General features: G+C 33.5%; 2 protein-coding genes across 3 annotated transcripts; both read left to right on the top strand.

The window, feature by feature from the left end:
- Positions 1 to 2481: 2481 nt before the first annotated feature.
- On the top strand, positions 2482 to 5703 carry LOC114752977 (uncharacterized). The gene is made up of 4 exons (XM_028941651.1): positions 2482 to 2895; positions 4494 to 4804; positions 4903 to 4959; positions 5147 to 5703. Exons 1-4 carry the CDS (start codon positions 2498 to 2500, stop codon positions 5701 to 5703), a joined length of 1323 nt encoding a protein of 440 aa, XP_028797484.1. The 5' UTR covers positions 2482 to 2497.
- An 862-nt stretch (positions 5704 to 6565) lies between these two features.
- Positions 6566 to 13365, top strand: LOC114752986 (tRNA (guanine(10)-N2)-methyltransferase homolog). 2 transcript variants are annotated; one of them, XM_028941661.1, is made up of 7 exons: positions 6566 to 6577; positions 9641 to 9776; positions 9900 to 10111; positions 10778 to 11095; positions 11224 to 11298; positions 11460 to 11534; positions 12682 to 13365. In XM_028941661.1, exons 3-7 carry the CDS (start codon positions 9917 to 9919, stop codon positions 13234 to 13236), a joined length of 1218 nt encoding a protein of 405 aa, XP_028797494.1. In that variant the 5' UTR covers positions 6566 to 6577; positions 9641 to 9776; positions 9900 to 9916; the 3' UTR covers positions 13237 to 13365. The 2 variants fall into 2 exon arrangements, with proteins under 2 accessions (XP_028797494.1, XP_028797493.1); XM_028941660.1 differs by lacking the exon at positions 6566 to 6577 and having other exon boundaries at positions 9501 to 9776.
- The last annotated feature ends 5588 nt before the right edge of the window (positions 13366 to 18953 follow it).

Genomic DNA, 18953 nt, shown 5'->3' with positions numbered 1-18953 from the left:
TAACAAAATTTTTTCTATCATAAGAAAGCCTGTCACTAATTGATTAGTAATGGCTGACTAGCGATAGAATTTCCATTTAGTGACTATATCATATACTTTCTCATACATGTTACCACTCACAAGACATTCAACACATAACATTGATTATATCAGTTGGTGCATATAATTTGAACTAACCTAAGTACTACTCCCGGTCCTAATTATAAGAACCAATTAACTAATTTGAGAAGATTAAGGAAATAAGTTAAATTAGTTATTTGTAATAAATATGTGTTGTCTTTTCTAAAATATCTTTGCTAATTAAATATATTAATTAGAATTACCATTATTAGAAGGACTATCTTGAAAAAAATAGATAAATATGAGAAAAAAATGTATTGAAGTCTTATATTTAGAACTAAAATAAAAGTCAAACAAGATCTTATATTAAAAATCGGAGGTAGTAAAAATAAGCATTTACAATCATAAAAGAGAATGATGGATGAACCGTGTATTGCAATTTGCAAGTCTCAGAACATACATAAGGAGTGTTTGGCATTTTCAAAATCGCGGTTTCAGAAGTACTTTTCCGCAAAACGAGATAACCTCCTCCACATATTTACTTCGTAATCCGTAAAAGTACTTATGAAACTATAGTTTGGTTTCTATCCAAACACCCCTATAGTCTTTGAAGGAGAGAATTAAAGCCATAATAAGATCTCCTCCAGTTCACAAGCTGTGGAAATAATCATGACAAAGCTAGCTATCTTTCTCTTATAACATGTCAACATCTTTTCTTCTGGCTAATTTACTGAACTTTATTTGATTTGAATCTCAAATCTAAAGATTTTATGTTTATCTTCTTATGTCAGAAAAAGATAGAAAGAATATTTCCTTCTTTTTTAACCAAACCAACAACAAAAAAATATTTTTCACCAGCAATAATAGATAATGACACATTTTTTCTAATTTTATCTAATAATATAAAAACAAAAAAATATCTCCTTTTTTTCACCAACGAGAGGAAAAAGATATCTCTACATGACAAGGGTGAAAATAACAAAAAGTAAGCAAAGAAACAATTCAAAATAAGATACTATCCAATTAAAACAGGATAAGTATATAATTTTCAGCAATGCCATGATATAATACATTATTTAATTAAATAATCAATTATTTATCTATAAAAATATACACTAGCATATTAATTAAAAAACTATATATTTATTATGTGTTGATTTGATAATAAATAATTAAATTGAGTATACATAAAAGATTTAATTACTTTTTTCTGGTAAATAATCAGTTAGTTTCCTCTTTTTTAAAAAAAAATTGCCAGAATAATTAGTTTCCTCTTGATAAACTAAAACGCTTGGAAATAGGAACTTAACGCACAAGCTTGCCCCTCAAACAAAGCAGAGGAGTTGAGTTGCGATCGATAATAAGACAAATCAAATCAGAGTACTGCAGATTGTCATATCCACAAATCTGCAGCTAATTTTCTTTTGATGATCTGATTTTCCTTTTGTTGGTTTCCCCGCCCCTTAGACTTGCCCAATACCCATGTCTTTCTTTTCTTTGACTTTGAACACATATTTACAGTCATACTCTCTTTGCTCGAGCGCTCTCAGTTTTGCCCCAGTTTCACTCAATTGCATTTCACGACGACGGTGAGCGTTAACTCTCCTACAAGGTACGTCCATAGAAACCAATCACAAGAACCAAAGAAACCATATGATACGAAATCGAGAAATAAAACATTGATAAGTAAGGAATTGACAGGGGACCCAGAAAATAGGGTGCTGATTTTGAAGTTCCAATTCGGCAGGCTTTGGTTGTAGCCCTGATGACATCTTTTGTCTAAACGGGGGCAAATGAGTTTGGACCATGAATTTAAATTTTATGCTTGTTGAATATTTTTGCATTCATGAGAATTTGTTAAATTCTGTTTTTCAGATTTGCCCCCATTCTGAAAACTGAACAAGTTTTTGTTTTTAATGCATATAACGGGAGAAATTCAAATGAAAGGTTTTCATTCTTTGGATTCTTCATGAAAGGCAAAGAAAAATGTGCGGAAGATGCTATTTGGTTAATTCATCACATTTTTATTTTTTATGTATAAAGCCGTGTGTGTGTAAACTACTACTGAAAAGTGAAACTGGAATTGTTTACACCATAGACCGGCGTTTAGGGACTAATAGGGGGTTTTCTTTATCTTTCTTTTTCCTAACTCTTCATGAACACAGACTATTTAGGGAAGAATTGAATGTCAATCTCAAAAAGATCCCTTCATGTTGTTAATCTTGTGCCTCTGGTTATTGCATCTGGGAGTTTCTTTATAATTTCATAATTTTCCTATCCTAGCCAAAAGGTTTTAGTCATGTTAGACTGATAGTGCTGAGAATTTGACAAATTGAAGCATATTCTTTCTTATTCTAGATTTGCGGCATTTATTGACTTCTTCATTAAAACCTGTGATTTGCATCTCAGGATCGGCTAGGTTATATGGTCTACTTAGATGGGCCCCTGTTTGAAGCTGGAAGCTGGCCTAGAAAATTGGGTTGATGAGAAGAATATACATGTCTCTTCATTTTCAGGACAAAAAGTTCTGCAGCCTGGAACTAACTACAAGGATAATGCTTATGGAAAGGAAGCATTGCCAATTGAACAAATTACTTTGTCCGGAGGAAATGAGGAGGTGGAAGTTAATATAACCGGGTGTACAAAGTCTAGTGAGGCTTTGATAATGGGAGATGCTTGTGATGATGCCCCTGAGTGTTCAAGTTCTTTTGGCGATACAGGATCTGGCACAGATAATGCTTCAGCATTCAGTGATGATGAAGTGGTATCATATATGTATGCCAACGATCCGTTCTCATCCATGTTTTTCAAAGACTGTGAGCCATCTCTAATAAGGCATGTTTCAGTTTTAATATTTTCATGCATACTATCTCTGGTCCGAAATGTAAGGTTATCTTAACTAATTCATAGAATCCCAAAAAAGTAGGTGAGTTGGTTATTTGTAATTAATATGTAGAGAATTTGTGATGTTTTCCAAAAATAACCCTTCTATTTAATGATTAAAATTTAATGCACAAATATAAGAATATCCCAATGAATAGGAATATTATGGGAAAGAAAAATTTAATATGGGAGAGGAGAGAATGGGACCTTATATTGAGGGCCAGACCAAAATCTTCAAATGGACCTTGTATTTAAAAGTGGAGGGAGTATTTTCTTTGTCTTGTCTGCGGGAACTAAGAAAACAAAACTGAGAGAAAAGAGAGAGGAACTTCATATCACATCCTTTTAATGTACTTATTCCTCACTATATCTGTGGACTCAGGGTTTCGTTTAAGTAAGAAAAGTGGTATTGTCTATCTAATTACCCTCTTTTCATACAGTTTGTTCAATTGGGGTTGTCTTAGCAATGGAACCACTTGATGAAGGATATCTGGGGTTTGAAACAATGTGGTTCCCAGATCGATGTAAATTTTCTTGATTTAAGTTAATTGTATTTTATGCGCTTGCTTGATATGCTTGCTTTGCTTGTTCTTCTGTGGATCTGTTCCCCTGATTGGTGTTATCCTGGTCCTGGTTACTTCTTTCACATTTATTTTCCTTATGCCAATGGCATTATGGCCTGGCGGCATATTGCTCGCTCTTATTGGTGCCAGATCACGGATTTGATCCTGCATGCTAACTCTTTTAATCCAAAAATATTATTCTCCCTATCAGTCAATTTTAGTTCCCCCATTCTTGGGTGATTGGGTAAACCATACACTTTGTTCTCTTTTGTGTCTTTGATTCCGAAATGGAAGCTACACCAAAATTCTTCTTCCTGTTTTAGTCACTACATCTGTTGCACATAGTTTACTTAACAGATAACTGATACCTTGATGTGAGAAGATTCGCTTGTGCACTTGGACGCTGAATGCTTGTTGGTGAGGTGATAATTTAATGCTATTAATTTATTTGGTGATAGTTGAGTGCCACATAGGATAGTATAGAATGCCTTTGTAAGCTTAAAAGTTTAGAGGCTTTTCCTTCTTAACATGCTATTCATTTGGAAGAGGATATCCTGTCGACTTGTAACATTCAAACGCTTTTGTATAGGACTTGGTCAACTGACACTTTTGACTTAGTTGCTGCAGAATGTGGACTTAATTTTCCCATTTCTTCTTAATCTCATTTAATAATCAATATTTCTTTTTCATCATAAACAGTGACAGTTTTGGTAAAAGCTTATGTTTGCATATCATGCTGTAAAAAAGCCCCATAGGTTTGGTGCTGCAATATGGAATTTTATGTCCTAAAATATATTTTTAATGATTTATTATTTTCTATTCATTATATGTAAGATGGCCTTCTTGTAAGTGAAGATTTTAAATTTAGTTGCTGACATGATTAAACTCTTGATACAGGTTGTTTTTCTTCAAATGACATTCTTTTGGTTGATATATGTTTGATCAGATAACCAATCATTTACATGTTTTACTGTATTAAATGTTCAGAAGGAAGAAGTTGACCAGTCATTGGAAGAGTTTCATACGCCCACTGAGGTGGCGCTGTAAGTGGATAGAATTAAAACTGAAGCAACTTCAGTCTCAAAAACTTAAATATGAAAAAGAGCTTGCAGCATATGATTATAGAAGGCAGCTTATGTCAGCAAACTTCACATTAGATGGATGTAATACCAAGTCAGTACCCCTACTCAAGGGAATTTGTGGGAAAAAAGTAATGAAGAGGAAGAAGCGGAAGAGAGCTGAGGAGACGTGTAATTTAGCATCTTACACATCTGACCATTATATACTCTCATATTGCGGTATGAAGTTTCTGGGTTGGTTTGAGTGTTCAGTTTCCATTGCATATTGTCTTGACCTTCATAATCAAATTTCCCCACTTTCTTCTCTTATTTTACAGAAGCAAAGGACAATGCTGCTCATGCACGTTTGAAAAATGTCAAAGATGTTGCTGAAGGTGAGTACCAAACTTACAGTATTCTACACACTCACATTTAAATTGTGGATGAAAAAGGTCAAATAGTATTCTGCAAGGTTTTCCTTCCAGGTATCACTGTTCACTCAGAAGATTGTGACATTTTGGTAGAAATTATTTTCATTATATTTAGTTTTTAACCTTTCTTGCATTGTTTCATTGATAACAGCACAGAGTCTTGAGAGTAATGAGGAGTTCAAGTGGAATGACGGCATATTATCTCATGTTGAGAATGATTTATTGTCTTCTCTTGACCATAATGATACTGATAAAACCTTGAGGAACATCTTTGAAAAGATTGAAGCAGCACAATCTGAAGTTCACAAATTGAGAGCTCGAATCGATAAGGTTGTCAATGAAAATGTGGGGCAGTCCAGTTCTATAAATTATTTGAATACGCTTGGGCCTAGGCCATCCAATGGCTTGAATATCTACGATCCAAAATTTGCTTCTCTTTCCAGAATGAAGAAAACAATTTCTGCCGGAGATCAGTTCATTGGAAAAACCGAAGAATCTTTTGAAGAGCAGAAATCAGTTTCCCTTGCTCTAACCTCAGCTCCTGACTTGGTTGCCAAGAATGCTGTGCCTAATTTGCCGTCCAATAATTTGAAAGTTTGTTCTTCAAAATCCAATGTCTCTAGGAAGAGAAGGGGGATAAGGATGAAATCTGGCTCAAACTGTTCTTGGGCTAGAGTTAGTCTGGTTAAGCCAAAGTTGAAAGAATAGTTATTGATCAAAACTGCCAGAGAACAAGAAATTACATTTGGATGAACTGCTTCTGCCAAACGTGTCAATGCTGGTTATGTTGATGTATATATCCTTTCTCTTCCATCAAGAATTGTCCAACTTTGCTTGGTGTGATTATGCAAATCACCTGATTTTCTTCAAAGGAAGCTTTCATTTCACTTTGTTGGATGATTCAAGGGATTACTATTTCTTGACCATGTACATTTCCCAAGAGCCATTTTTCAAAAAGGATGTTTCACTCCATTAGAGAGCATAATTTTTCGGCTTTTCAAATCACACATCCACTATGTAAGTGCCATAGAACATGTACATGAGGCTTTAGCCTTAGAGTTTTGTAAATAATGAATTTTTTCATTGTGACATCAACTTCGGGTCCATTAATTTTTATTCTCCCTTTTACGCACTTGCAATGTTGAAATTTATATATGTTGTTAGACAACAGAAGTGAAAAATAGTGCTCCTAAATTGATCATACTTGTCATCTTCCCTGCCCCAGTTATTTATCTGAGATCATATTTTAGCTTCACATTGGTGGCTTAGATGCAGTTAAAGTGAACTCCCTTTGTCAAGACATCTCAGCATCATTTAATGTATTCTCTATACATCATCTTTGTTGAGCAATGCTCAAGTTCTCAGTGATGCAAATTTAAAGTGCTTCTCATGCTTGAAAGTATAGTGAAGGAACCTTTTTTGTGTTTTTCCCTTGTGGAGATTATTATGGAGGCCTTGACATCAATGAGAGGTAGAACTGTATCTGATAGGCGCAAAGGCAAACTCAGATAGGGCTTTCAGAACTTTCAGTTGGTGTAAAGTTTGAATGCTATGCAAGTGATAAGATTGGGGTTCTCTCTAAGTTAAGTGGTCCTGTCCTCCTCAGATACGCACCTGGTAGGTCTCCTTTTGTGTGCATATGAAGATGGCAGAACCATAATGTCCGGAAAAAAGCCTGACTCCTAGTGATGTCGCCATAGCACTAAGATTTACTCCTTTGATGTTATAAAGCACTTTAGGTTTTATCAGAATTAAAAAAAATTTAAATTTTATTAACTCTATGGTAAAATTTAATAGGATTTCAACTTTAACCTTATTTAATATGAAGGACGAAAAAATTAAAAATAAAATTATACATTTATATAATAAATTTAATGATGTGACATTTTAACTTACATTAAGAACAAAAAATACTCTCTCTTGATTCTATAAAATACAAATTAAATAGGACTAGAAGAGTGTATTTTGTTACATAGAATTCAGCACAAAACTTTTTCTTGACTTTCCTCACATGTGTTCAAACAATTTCGGCTGATTGAAAGTGAAATTACTTTCTCCAATTTATAATATAAATCACTTTTAACTAATGGGTTAAGGCGCGCCCAGCACGTCAAACTATTTTCCCAGGTGCGCTCAGTATCCTAAAGTAATTTTCAGTGCATCTAGTGTCCCAAACTAATTAAAACGGTGCATCTATATTCCAGGCTAACAGAAAAGTTAAATTTGACTGTTACCTTGCTGACTCAGTCAAAGGTTGATCGAAAAATCCTACGTGGCGGACACGCAGTGGTCTGATGTGTACTATTTTTGACCAATTAAGGCGTGCCCAGCACCCCAAACTATTTTTCCAAGTACCCCCAGTGTCCTAAAGTAATTTTTAGTGCATCCAGTGTCCCAAACTAATTAAAACGGTGCGTCCATATCCTAGGCTAACAGAAAAGTCTCATTTGACCGTTACCTTGCTGATTCAGCTAAAGGTTGACCGAAAAATCATACATGGTGGACACATGGACGTCTGATGTGTATTATTTTGACTAAAACTCCCGAGACGAGCCTGGTGGTGGCGGGTGTTTTCTCGAGAGGCGATGGCAATGTTGACGAAGTGACTAAGGGAAAGTTTACTGTGTTTTACGAGGAGGAAAGCAAATGCGAGTCGGATGATGAGTTAATAGAGACGGAGACAGAAGTGTGTCGTGATGGCGGTTGTGGTTTCAAATCGGAGTGGTGGAAGAAATGGAATAAAATGTTAATGACAAGGATGGGATTGAATGGGTGGTACATGTACCAGGATTTAAGAGGTGGATCGTTGGTTTTTCTTTTTGTTTTTTTTTAAGTTTAAAAACTGGTAGAAGATAAATGTTAGAAGAAGAGGAAATAAATTAAATTTTAGTCAAAATAATACACATCAGACCCCTGCATGTTTGTCATGTAGAATCTTTCGGTCAACCTTTAGCTGAGTCAGTAAGGTAACGATCAAATGAGACTTTTCTGTTAGTCTGGGATGTGGATGCACCAAAAATTATCTTAGGACACGTGGGAAAATAGTTCGGAGTGTTGAGGCACCTTAACCCTTAACTAATTCATGAATTAAAAAATGGTAGTTGACTTATTAAATATATTTGAAATTGAATTTTTTTAAACTTTATCCATACTAGAGGTTGCGAAAAAAAGACAAAAATATAAAAAAAATAAGGATTAATTATTCTTTAAGTGACTTTGTGTTGACAAGATATGTTTTGTAGAAGTGATTTGTGTGTGAATGCAACGAAGGAAGTTTGTTAGTTTGTTAGTATGGGAGAAAGCATACAATACTTAAAACAAGTCCTTTTTTTTGTACAAAAAAGCATGTCCTTTTGTGCAGCGGACAAATTTTCAATGATTCTCATGTTTATATCAGTCAAGAGACTTTTGTTTTTTTTGTTTTTGGTTTTTGGGGCAAATTGAAGGAGAAAATGTTGAATTTGTGGAAGTTGTAGCTTTAGCTTTGATATATTAATATTATACAGCCGTCTTGAACACTTCAATAATATATCTAATTTGGACAGGAATTTTTTTTGAAAGAAGACGGGAAATTTTTTTTTGAATATATAAAACAAAATTTAATACTGAGAGATTAATTGTATCAGTGAAAAATCCATAATAATAATGTAAACCATGAGACAATTAGTGAGGTTCGTCAAATATCTAGCTAGGCTCTCGATTCCTAGTAGTGAGTACGGAATGCCGTGGGTCAACCAAAAAATCAAATAATAATAATAATAATATGATCTAAAATTATAAATCTCATATTATTATACTACTTTTGGTCTTTAAGATAAGACTTTATTTAATTTTTATTTTGATCCTAAATATAAGATTTCAATCCACTTTATCTCTCATATTTATGCAATTTTTTCAAAATAGTCCTTCTAATAATTATAGTTTTAGCTAACACACTTGATTAGTAAGGATATTTTAAAAAAGATAACATTTATTTATTACAAATAACTAACTTAACTTATTTCCTTAATCTTCTCAATAGCTTTTATAATTAGAACCAGAGGTAGTATTATGATAAAAAAATGAGAAAAAATTGGGGATAAATCCCTCATAAAAAATTTAATTGAGGATTTTGTGCAACTTAACTTCTATTGTGTGCAACTTAGCATTTTTTGTATGCAATTTATCTTTTTTTGTATACAATAATCTTTCTTTGTATGATGTGCGATTCAATTTCCTTCTATGTAAATGAAATTCTCATATATACAAGTTATCTTTCCTATATGCAAACTAATCCCTTATATTCAGATATTGTTTTGCGTAAACTATCTTCTTTTTGTGCAACTTACTTTTTTTTGTGTGTAGCTGATTTTTCTCATATAATTAATTATCTTAGGGATCATTTGCCAATTAAATTTGTAATGCAAAATTAAAACAAAAAGAAAAAAAATGAAAATACAGGGTTTTGGGTTTTGGGAGATCTTTTCCTCCTTTGGGTCTGTTCATTTTCCACTCCTCTGCCTCGAGCTCTCTCAAGAAGTGCTTGAGAAACGAGGTCGACAACGAAGAAGCCATGTGGTATTTGTGTGTATTCTATCACAGATTATTGGATTACAGAAAACCCGAAGTGGAATCACTTGCAGAGCTTTTTGGAGCTTTTAGGGAGAACCAAAATGGCTATGGGTTCTGCGGCCAAAACAAATCTTTGCAGTGGAGACTTCCTCTACACCACCACCAAGATTCTCCTTTCCATTTCGTCGATCTTCCATCAGAAGACGTTGCTCGAAACATTGCCAACCGAAGTGGGTTTTGGTTTTTCAGCTCTATTCCTATTGCACTTGATCTGGGTTTCAAAAGGTTTAGTTTTGTGCTATGAATAAGTTATGTGGGTTTGTTTTGACCTCTATTTTTGCGGGAAATTATAGGTATACTTGTGAAGGGAATGTATGAGCTGTGGGGAGAAGGAGATAATTATGAGGAATTGAAGGATTCCATCTTGAAATACCCGGATGACCGGAAGTTGCCGTACTTAGATTCTAACAGCACTTTCAAGATTACCGTTGATAGCTTTGGGAAAGTCATTAGCCTCCAGCAGCAAAAGGAGCTTATTCAAGGGCTTTCATATATTCCTTTCAAGGTGAGTCTCCTTTAATTTGATTGTCTTTGCATCGAAATTTTGGTGCAATCTTTTGGTTTAGTGGTTTGTTTTTTGCCCCCTTTAAACAATGCAGTTTCTTCATATCCCTATATATATATATATATATATATATATATATATATATTTATATAGCGTTAGTTGAGTTTCTTTGTGGTAGGAAAACTGAAATTTGTAGAGACTCACTTTTGTAAGAGTCTGATTGCTGAGTAGTATACCGCGTGAGAGAACTTCTTGTAGTAACATGGTATCCGGCTGCTAACTGCTCCTTGATGGTGTAATATATTATCGTTAACTTTTAAAACGCTACTTGAGTCATTGATGTGCACTGCCATTTTGTAAAAGATGATATTACCTAATCTGGTTTATGAAAACTACACTATTTCTTGTATGAGAAGATTCAATTTTTACGTTATTTAATATCAACTAGCTTTTTTTTTTTACCGCTGTTTCTTTGAATTTTTAAAACTATTTTATCTGGTTGTACTTGAGCCTTCCCAGTTTCACTCAGCCCCATGACGGTTCCCGTTTTGAGCTAGCGTGAAGGGCTTCCTAAAGATTTATGTACTTTTTAGCTTAAGAAGTCAAGCAATTTATAATGAATATACCTGACAAAATTTTATCCTTTCTCTGTCATTTTATTTGCAGGGACAAGTGAAGTTAAAAAATCCTGATCACAACTTCTGGCTAATGGAAACTGACGATTATGGATCTAATAATGGCCTCCCTCCAATTATCCAAAAGCGAATCTTCTTTGGTCGTGAAATTGGTGGTGCTGATAGGAAGCTTATACCTACATATCAGTTGAAAAGCCGCACTTATCTTGGGCCAACAGCCATGGATGCTGAAATGGCTTTTCTAATGGCCAACCAGGCACTAGCTACACCGGGGAAACTGATATATGATCCTTTTGTTGGAACTGGAAGCATTCTTGTCGCTGCAGCCCATTTTGGAGCAATGACCATGGTCTGCTTCTCTTTCTTCTTCTTTGGGTGACTTTTTTTGTTGTTATTTATGGTTTGCTCTTAGAATACTTAAAATTTATGCTGGCGTGCAGCAGAATACCTTTAACATGAATGATATCAACTTTTTAGGGTGCAGACATTGACATTAGGGTAGTACGTGATGGCCGTGGACCTGACTGTAATGTTTGGAGTAATTTTAAACAGGTAAATGTGCTTGATACTATCACTATTATTATTTGGTTTGTGTAACCCTATGTTCATTTGATTAGTTGAATTCAGCACCATACATGCATAATGTCTGAATATGCTTAAATAAAAGAAACTATGTGATATGCACCTTATAAACTTAAATGTTCATTTTGCAGTACGGATTGCCTATGCCAATAGGTCTATTAAGGGCCGACAATAACCTTCCTTCCTGGCGTCCAGGGCTAAAAGAGGCAAGTCTCTGAAATAATATCTTCATATGATAACTTTGTGATTAATTTTCTGTCCAATCTCCTATTTGGCTGCTTATCGATATCATATCTCAATTCTGTCATAAAGATAATTGATATTTTGTGATTGTTTGTGCCTTTTATCTTAAGTAGTAAATTATCGATTGATATAACATTTTTCTTCTATTGTTGTGGTCTCTGCTATCCTCTAATTTTTTCTATTAGTACTTGCTAAAGATCATATGGCCTCTGGCATTTGTACCTGGAACAATTTTTCTGTTGGGAAGTTGATATAGACTTTTAGCGCAGAGGCTCAAGCATTGAGATCATATAGAAGAATTACATGGCAAGAGATGGGGAGATTTGTAAGAAAAGATTACAACTTTCGATATGTAAATATATATATATATAATATTTTCTGAAATTGGAGAAGGATTGGGCTGATCATGTATAGATCCTGACCCAGAAGGTTTTTAGTGACATTACCGCATTCAATACAAACTCTATGCCATATTGGAAATTTGAAAAGCCTGCCTAGTAAGATGTTGTATGGAAGAAGACATATTGGCAAGAATTACTGTGACCCGGCAAAAATGGTTAGGTTCTAATGAGATTAGAATAATGCCTAACAGCTTCCTATATTAGAATATTAGATGGCTCGGAGGCAATACCAGAACATGAAGCATTTGTCAATTAGGATAAACGTTAAGTTCGCTAACAAAATGGTGAGAAGCACTAGATCCAGGAAGGAACTGGGTCCATTAATTCTAACAAAATATGGACATGCTCTTGATAGGTCGCTTTTTGCAGTGAAAAAGGAAAAAAAAGAGTTTCCCATCAACTTTCAGTCTCAGTTGCCCCAGTCTGGGAGCTGAGATTTGTTGCAGGAAGTGGCCAACTCTGGAATTCAGATTGGAAACAGTTTAGGGGCGTAAAAGAGAATACATGAGCACGACCTATTTATCCAGCGCGTTGTGGAGCTTAATTTGTAACAAGTGGTTTTGAAGACTTTACTAACTTGCAATAGCCCAAAAAAATTTTTTTGATTTTTTTTTTTTATCATCATTTGCTCAATTCGTCTTGGTAGCTTCTTCTTTGTTGTTTTTGACATACTTTCTCTGTTCATTCTTAACTTTGCTGTCTATTATAGGTATTTGATGCCATAATATGTGACCCTCCTTATGGAGTTCGAGCTGGGGGTCGCAAATCTGGTGGCCGGAAACTGCTCAAGGGGGTGGTGGAACCTTACATTGTTCCTGATGACAAAAGGACAGACCACATACCGTCTACCGCATCCTACAGTTTAGTTGAATGCGTGCATGATTTGCTTGATCTTGCTGCCCGGATGCTTGTTCCTGGGGGCAGGCTTGTGTTCTTCTATCCTGTGCTAAGGGAAGACGATTCTGCGGAAACCCATTTCCCTGAGCACCCATGTTTCAGACTGATTTCTTCTTCCGAGCAGATTCTTAGTTCCCGATACAGCCGAGTTTTGTTGACCATGGTGAAGACAGGTCCTTACACACAGGAAATTGCTGAGGCAGCCAGGATCAAACATATTGAGTTTAGGGAGAACCACCTAAAGTGGTTAGAAGATGGTAACCTTCACTCTGCAGTTTTCAGTCCTGCTGATGCTCAGTTAACACCCACTGGTGGTTCCAAACTCAGTAGAGATCCAAAACCTAAATACAGGGGAAAATATGTTTAGATTTGATACAGTATTTTCCAACAATTAGGGTAGATTGTAGCCAATATGCCCACATTTCCTTTTTCTTTTTTAGTTCAGTTTTCGTTATTGTATTATGACATTCTACCTCACTTCATAGCCGTCTCTTTTCTATGCTTGCTGTTGTAATGCCTCATTTTGAGATTATATACTCTATTTAAAATTTTAAAAAAATAAAAATATGTATATACTATTTAGCTGAAAATATAATAAAAATAAAAATGATTTTCTCATTGAGCGAAAAATAACTAAGGTGCAATGGAAATCCATATTGATCATAAATCGTAAACAACAGAGAAACATAAATAATTTTCCAATACACAAGTCACCATTCTCAGCTATAAATACTAGTAGAGAATACGGTAACATTAAAATATTTGAAATAATGGAATTTTTTTTTTTACTAAAGTATAGGTATCTTCTTATTGGAGGTAATTCTATTTGAGACTCGGGCACAAATGTGGGCATATCTTTTAATAGGGATTCGAACCTTGATTCACTATGTTATGAGATATTAGCTCCTTCTGCTAGACCAACACCTGCTGGTGAAATGATAAAACTTTTTTTTTTGTTGCCCAGAATATCCTCTCACCCGAACAGTAAGAGATTAATTTCTCAGGGTGTTGTCAGGCACTGTAGTGGAGACTCCTCTTATCAGTGTTTTTTTCCATACACACTGCTCCAAAGATTGAACCCAAGACATGATATTTAAAATGCCTAAATTCTTTCCACTTGGAGTAACACTTGTTTGTAAATAATGAAACTTTTGATGTCTCATTTTTGCGCTTAGTTACCTTGGTCCGCTGGCCAAAAAAAAGAAGAAAGAAAAGACAACAACAACAAAGAAGGAAAGTTATTGCCTGGGTCCGAGAAATCTTTATCAATCAATTTCCTAAAGTTTCATAATTATGAATAACTAGTCCTTATAATATGTGAGGAAAATAATACTGTAACAACTAATTGTGCATGACTATGAAATTTCAAGGACTCAAGTGATAAACATTAAATTTTGAAGACCAAGTCAATGATTAAGACAAATTTAAGAGACTTAAAGTTCATTATCCCTAAAATATTCGTTCATTGTAAATACGGCATTGTATTTAATTTTTATTTATTGAATAGAGTTGCACTTAATACTTGTTCTTTGAACAAACCAATAAAATACATCTCTCACTCATCAAGTGTGTGTGTGGAGAAATACGTTAACCATTTTTTTTTTTCATTCATAAATGCGCCTACATTAATCGGTATTACTCTTTCAGTCCTTAATATAAGATCCATTTAACTAATTTGATTAGATTAAGGACGTTAGGTAAGTTAGTTAATTATAAGAAAAGTGACACATTTTTCTTAAAACACCATAATCATCTTTCTTAATATCCTATCTTCCTCTTCTATTTGATTATGGTTGAGGGAATATCCATAGAAATAATTTAGAGAAAATTGATAAATATGAGAAACAGGTCTTATATTTAGGATCAAAACCAACTCAAGAATTGGGTCTTATATTAAGGACATGAGAAGTATTAAATATCCAACCAAGACAAAAAAGCAGGATCATGAAAATGTTAAATTTCTTTTAAAAACAAATAAAATGAAACCACTAAATTTTAACGATGTTAATTTAAAACAATAATAAAAAATATTACATAAAATTATTTCACAGCACAACTACGATGTCATTTCTCCCAAGCCTATTGATTGCTGATTTTATTCTCGGGTTAACACGATATAAATACCTAAAAATGCAAAAACGGACGGTTCTATGAGTTGAATTGCGTTTTTATTTACAATTATTCCACCAGCTTGGTATTGTAAAGAGATAGACAGGTGAGATAGATAAAATTATTTTATATAATATGAAATATGGACTGTTCAAATTATAATCTTAATGATTGAGATGAGAAGTGAATGAAAATAAAATTAAAGAAAAATGGAGAGGCCAATTTCTCTATCACTCGAGTTAACACGTATAAATACCTAAAAATGCAAAAACAGATGGTTATGCGAGTTGAATTGCGTTTTTATTAACAATATTATTCCACCAGCTTGGTATTGTAGAGAAAGAGATAGACACATGAAATAGATAAATCCGACATATTAATTGTTAAAAGCATTTTTATTAATTATTGTGTAGAATGGCAGTTGGCTGTAGTAGAACGTGCCATGGTGATATAGAAAACTAATTAACAAAAGCAGTGACAATAGTGCAATTGATTCCTAATTTTGCATTCTCCTCCTCTGCAATTAGATTGGCACCTTGTGTTGCAGCCACCATTCTCACAATTTGGTGTGTGATAATCGGTGCAGCATTCTTCACCTCGAACTTCCACTTCCCCTACAATTTACATATAAATGATCATTATACAAATTAACTTGAAATAAATTACTACTACTAATTAGTTTGGCACCATGGTCTTTCCAAAAGTCTATAAACAAACTAGGTTGGGGCTCTCTCTCTTTTTTTTTTCATTTTTCTTTTTCTTCTCAAGATCTCATACCGATTATTTGATTAAAAAACGGATTGCTTAAATTTAATATTATAAAATTATTACTATAAACATAAATAAATAAATTTAAACAGTTAGAAGTTGATCGATGCAGTTCATAACTGTAGTATAGAAAAAATCAAAAAATTTGTTTGCAAAATATTATAGGGTTAAGGTGCATCCAACACTTCGAAATATTTTCTCAGGTGCATCCAGTACCCTAAAGTATTTTATAGTACATCCAGCATCTTGAAATATTTTTTTAGGTGTGTTCAGTACTGTAAAGTATTTTTTAATATATCTAGCATCTCAAAGTTTTTTTTCTTTGGTGCGTCTAGTCTAGCACCCAAAAATATATTTTGGTGCATTTAGCACCAAGGCAAAAAAAAAAAAAAACTTCAAGGTACTGGGTGCTCCTAAAAAATGTTTTGGGGTGTTGGATGCACCACAAAAAACCTTAGGGTGCTGGATGCACTCAAGAAAATACTTCAGAGTGTTGGATGCACCTCAACCCAATATTATAATACTAGTTTTATAGATATTAATATGAACCTTTAATCTAAGAATGGAGATAAGATACTAGAGAGAGAGAGAGAGGAGAAGAAGAAGAAGAAAAGGAGAAGGTCTGCTTCCAAACTACTAATCATACATATCAAGAAAAAGAAGTAGGAAGTAAAGCAAACCTGAAGATAATATGAAAACGATGAAAAGCATGAGACGGAGAGCTTTTGCAGAAGTCATTGCGAATCCTTAATTTGAGAGTAATGTTGTGTACATCAATGGCTAATTGGGTGGCCATTTATAATACTGTGATGCAACGTGGTATTAATTCTCAGTTCGTTGTATGTGGTGTGTGTAGATTTCTTATCAAATTACAAGGTTCTGTAATAGTTAGGAATTAATTTTGAATAATATATACATGACCCGTTATGTGTTGGGAATGTTTTTTCAGTCGCATGTCTCATTTTCTTTTATTTTTAATTTTCTCTTACTACTTACTACATAGAGAAGATTTTATTTTCTTCCTCTTTTTACCTCTACTTTTTTCTTTTCCTATTTTTCTCTCCATTTACTAACGTAAGCAGTTGTGATAAGAGGGTTTAGTGTTCATCCAAATCACCAGCGCTGAGATAGGGCGTCTTCTGAAAATATTTTAAATTCTTTTTATAAGGCATTTGACATTTTAAAAAGGAGCATTAAATATTTTTTATATGGAACATACTAATCAAGATAGTGAGATGGTAGAAATTAATGTGATGTTGGAGTTAGTGTTTTAAACAAGAATAATTTGTATAGTTTGATCTACATGGATTTATGATGTCACCTTGGATTCCACATACACACATAAAGAGAGAGAGGTCACAGGTAAGTTGCTCTAGTGGCAGAGGTGTCCATTATGCAAGGATGAACCTTCAGGCTCAAGTATGACGTTGACATGTTTACGTATTTGAGTGTATTTTTATATAAATTATATGAATTTCTTGATGCCATCATTTTACAATATCTATGTACTCTTAAAAGTATTTTTATATAAGCTTTCAAGTCAATATTTACAAATACATTTCATAAAGTCTAGTGATAGTAGTAAATACAAGTAGTATTATCCCACTAGGCAGTGTTGACTATATAAAATATACGATATTATTGTATTTTATTAATAACCAAATTCTTGAATAAGTTATTAACCAGAAAATTGAGCTGAATAAAGTGTTCTTCTCAATCGGACTGCTAAAACTAGCTAGTAGGAAAACATTAGAACAGATTGTTTCATTAATGTGCATATAAAGTAATATTTAATTTTTGATTGACTGAATAGATAGAATTGCATTATATTCAATGTTTGTTGGTTGAATAAATCAATAACATGCATCTCTCAGCAATAAATTTTTTAGATTAAATCCTTGTTTGGTAGAAGCTTGCTGGATAATTGTGTGGGTTATGACTTTTTCAAAATAATAGCTAGTCGATCACTAGCCTGGTGGTGTTGTAATGAAAGAGATAGACACACGAAATAGGTAGACGGCCCTACATCTTGTTCATTTTATTATTTATTATTACCATTTTTTAATTATTACAAGAAATAGTTGGCTGAAGCAGAAATTGCTATAATGAAACATGAAACTAACAATAACAATGACAATAGTGCAATTGATTTCTAATTTTGCATTGTCCACCTCTACAGTTAGATTGGCATCTTGTGTTGCACCCATTATCATCGCAATTTGGTGTGTGATAATCGTTGCAGCATTCTTCACCACCAACTTCCACTTTCCCTACCATTTGTGTTGATTATAAAATTATTATTAAAACGTTAAGTTATTAAATAAATAAATTCAAGCTACTAAATTAAGGTGAGGACATTTTAAAACTGCAATAAAAATGCTTAAAAAATAATTTTATAAAATATTAAATTTGAACCCCTCAAATCTCAAATTACAATCCAACCAAGCCAAATCCAACATATATAACTATATACTCAGAACGGCCGACAGACTGTCCAACCCAGTCTGAGTCTTGAATAATTGGTAGTGATACTTAAATAGTAGTGGTTACATCTAAAAACTCCTAATCATATATATATATATATATATATATATAAACAAAAAAGAGCAGATGGGAAAAAAAAAAAGCAAACCTGAAGACGATAAAAAAATGATAAAAACCATGAGATAGAGAGATTTTGCAGAAGTCATTATAATTATAAATTCTCAACTTGAGAAATTACTTGGCAGTTGGTACGACTAATAATACAGTAATAATATGTTAATCAATGGATGGTTGATTGGCTGTTTATACTACTGTCATGGCACCCCGCAGTATCAATTCTCAATGCATTCTATATACATATAGATTTCTCACCAAAATTGGATGTCTGAAATAGTTAAGATTTGAATAATATGTTACTTTTTATTTTTTTGATAAATATTTTCCCAGTTCCTCGTCAATATTATAGATACTTAGATCTTTGACCATCAACTTTTTCTTTTTGCCTCCAAACAAAGTAGGAATATTAGTAACTTTGGATGCAGACGAAATTGGTTCCAATGATGAGTGGCTATTGTCATATTATATATACATGAATTCAAAAATAATAGAATATTTCAAGAGAGAAGGTATTTAATATTTTGGCCGAATATAAGATTTATTTGAATAACACTTCTAAATACCCTATTTTGTAGCAGCTTTTTGATGAAACAGGAAAAATGAAAA

The sequence above is a fragment of the Neltuma alba genome, unplaced genomic scaffold (assembly GCF_004799145.2).
Source record: "Neltuma alba isolate B1F8T4 unplaced genomic scaffold, ASM479914v2 tig00007628_pilon, whole genome shotgun sequence".
Taxonomy (NCBI): Eukaryota; Viridiplantae; Streptophyta; class Magnoliopsida; order Fabales; family Fabaceae; genus Neltuma; species Neltuma alba.
This window is presented reverse-complemented; position numbering and strand designations above follow the sequence as displayed.

Coding starts and splice junctions, on each gene's coding strand:
- LOC114752977 (XM_028941651.1), top strand. CDS start 2,498: ATGGGCCCCTGTTTGAAGCTGGAAGCTGGCCTAGAAAATTGGGTTGAT. Junction 4,805..4,902: donor TTATATACTCTCATATTGCG/GTATGAAGTTTC, acceptor CTTATTTTACAG/AAGCAAAGGACAATGCTGCT. Junction 4,960..5,146: donor TGTCAAAGATGTTGCTGAAG/GTGAGTACCAAA, acceptor CATTGATAACAG/CACAGAGTCTTGAGAGTAAT.
- LOC114752986 (XM_028941660.1), top strand. CDS start 9,548: ATGTGGTATTTGTGTGTATTCTATCACAGATTATTGGATTACAGAAAA. Junction 10,112..10,777: donor TTTCATATATTCCTTTCAAG/GTGAGTCTCCTT, acceptor TTTTATTTGCAG/GGACAAGTGAAGTTAAAAAA. Junction 11,096..11,223: donor ATTTTGGAGCAATGACCATG/GTCTGCTTCTCT, acceptor TCAACTTTTTAG/GGTGCAGACATTGACATTAG.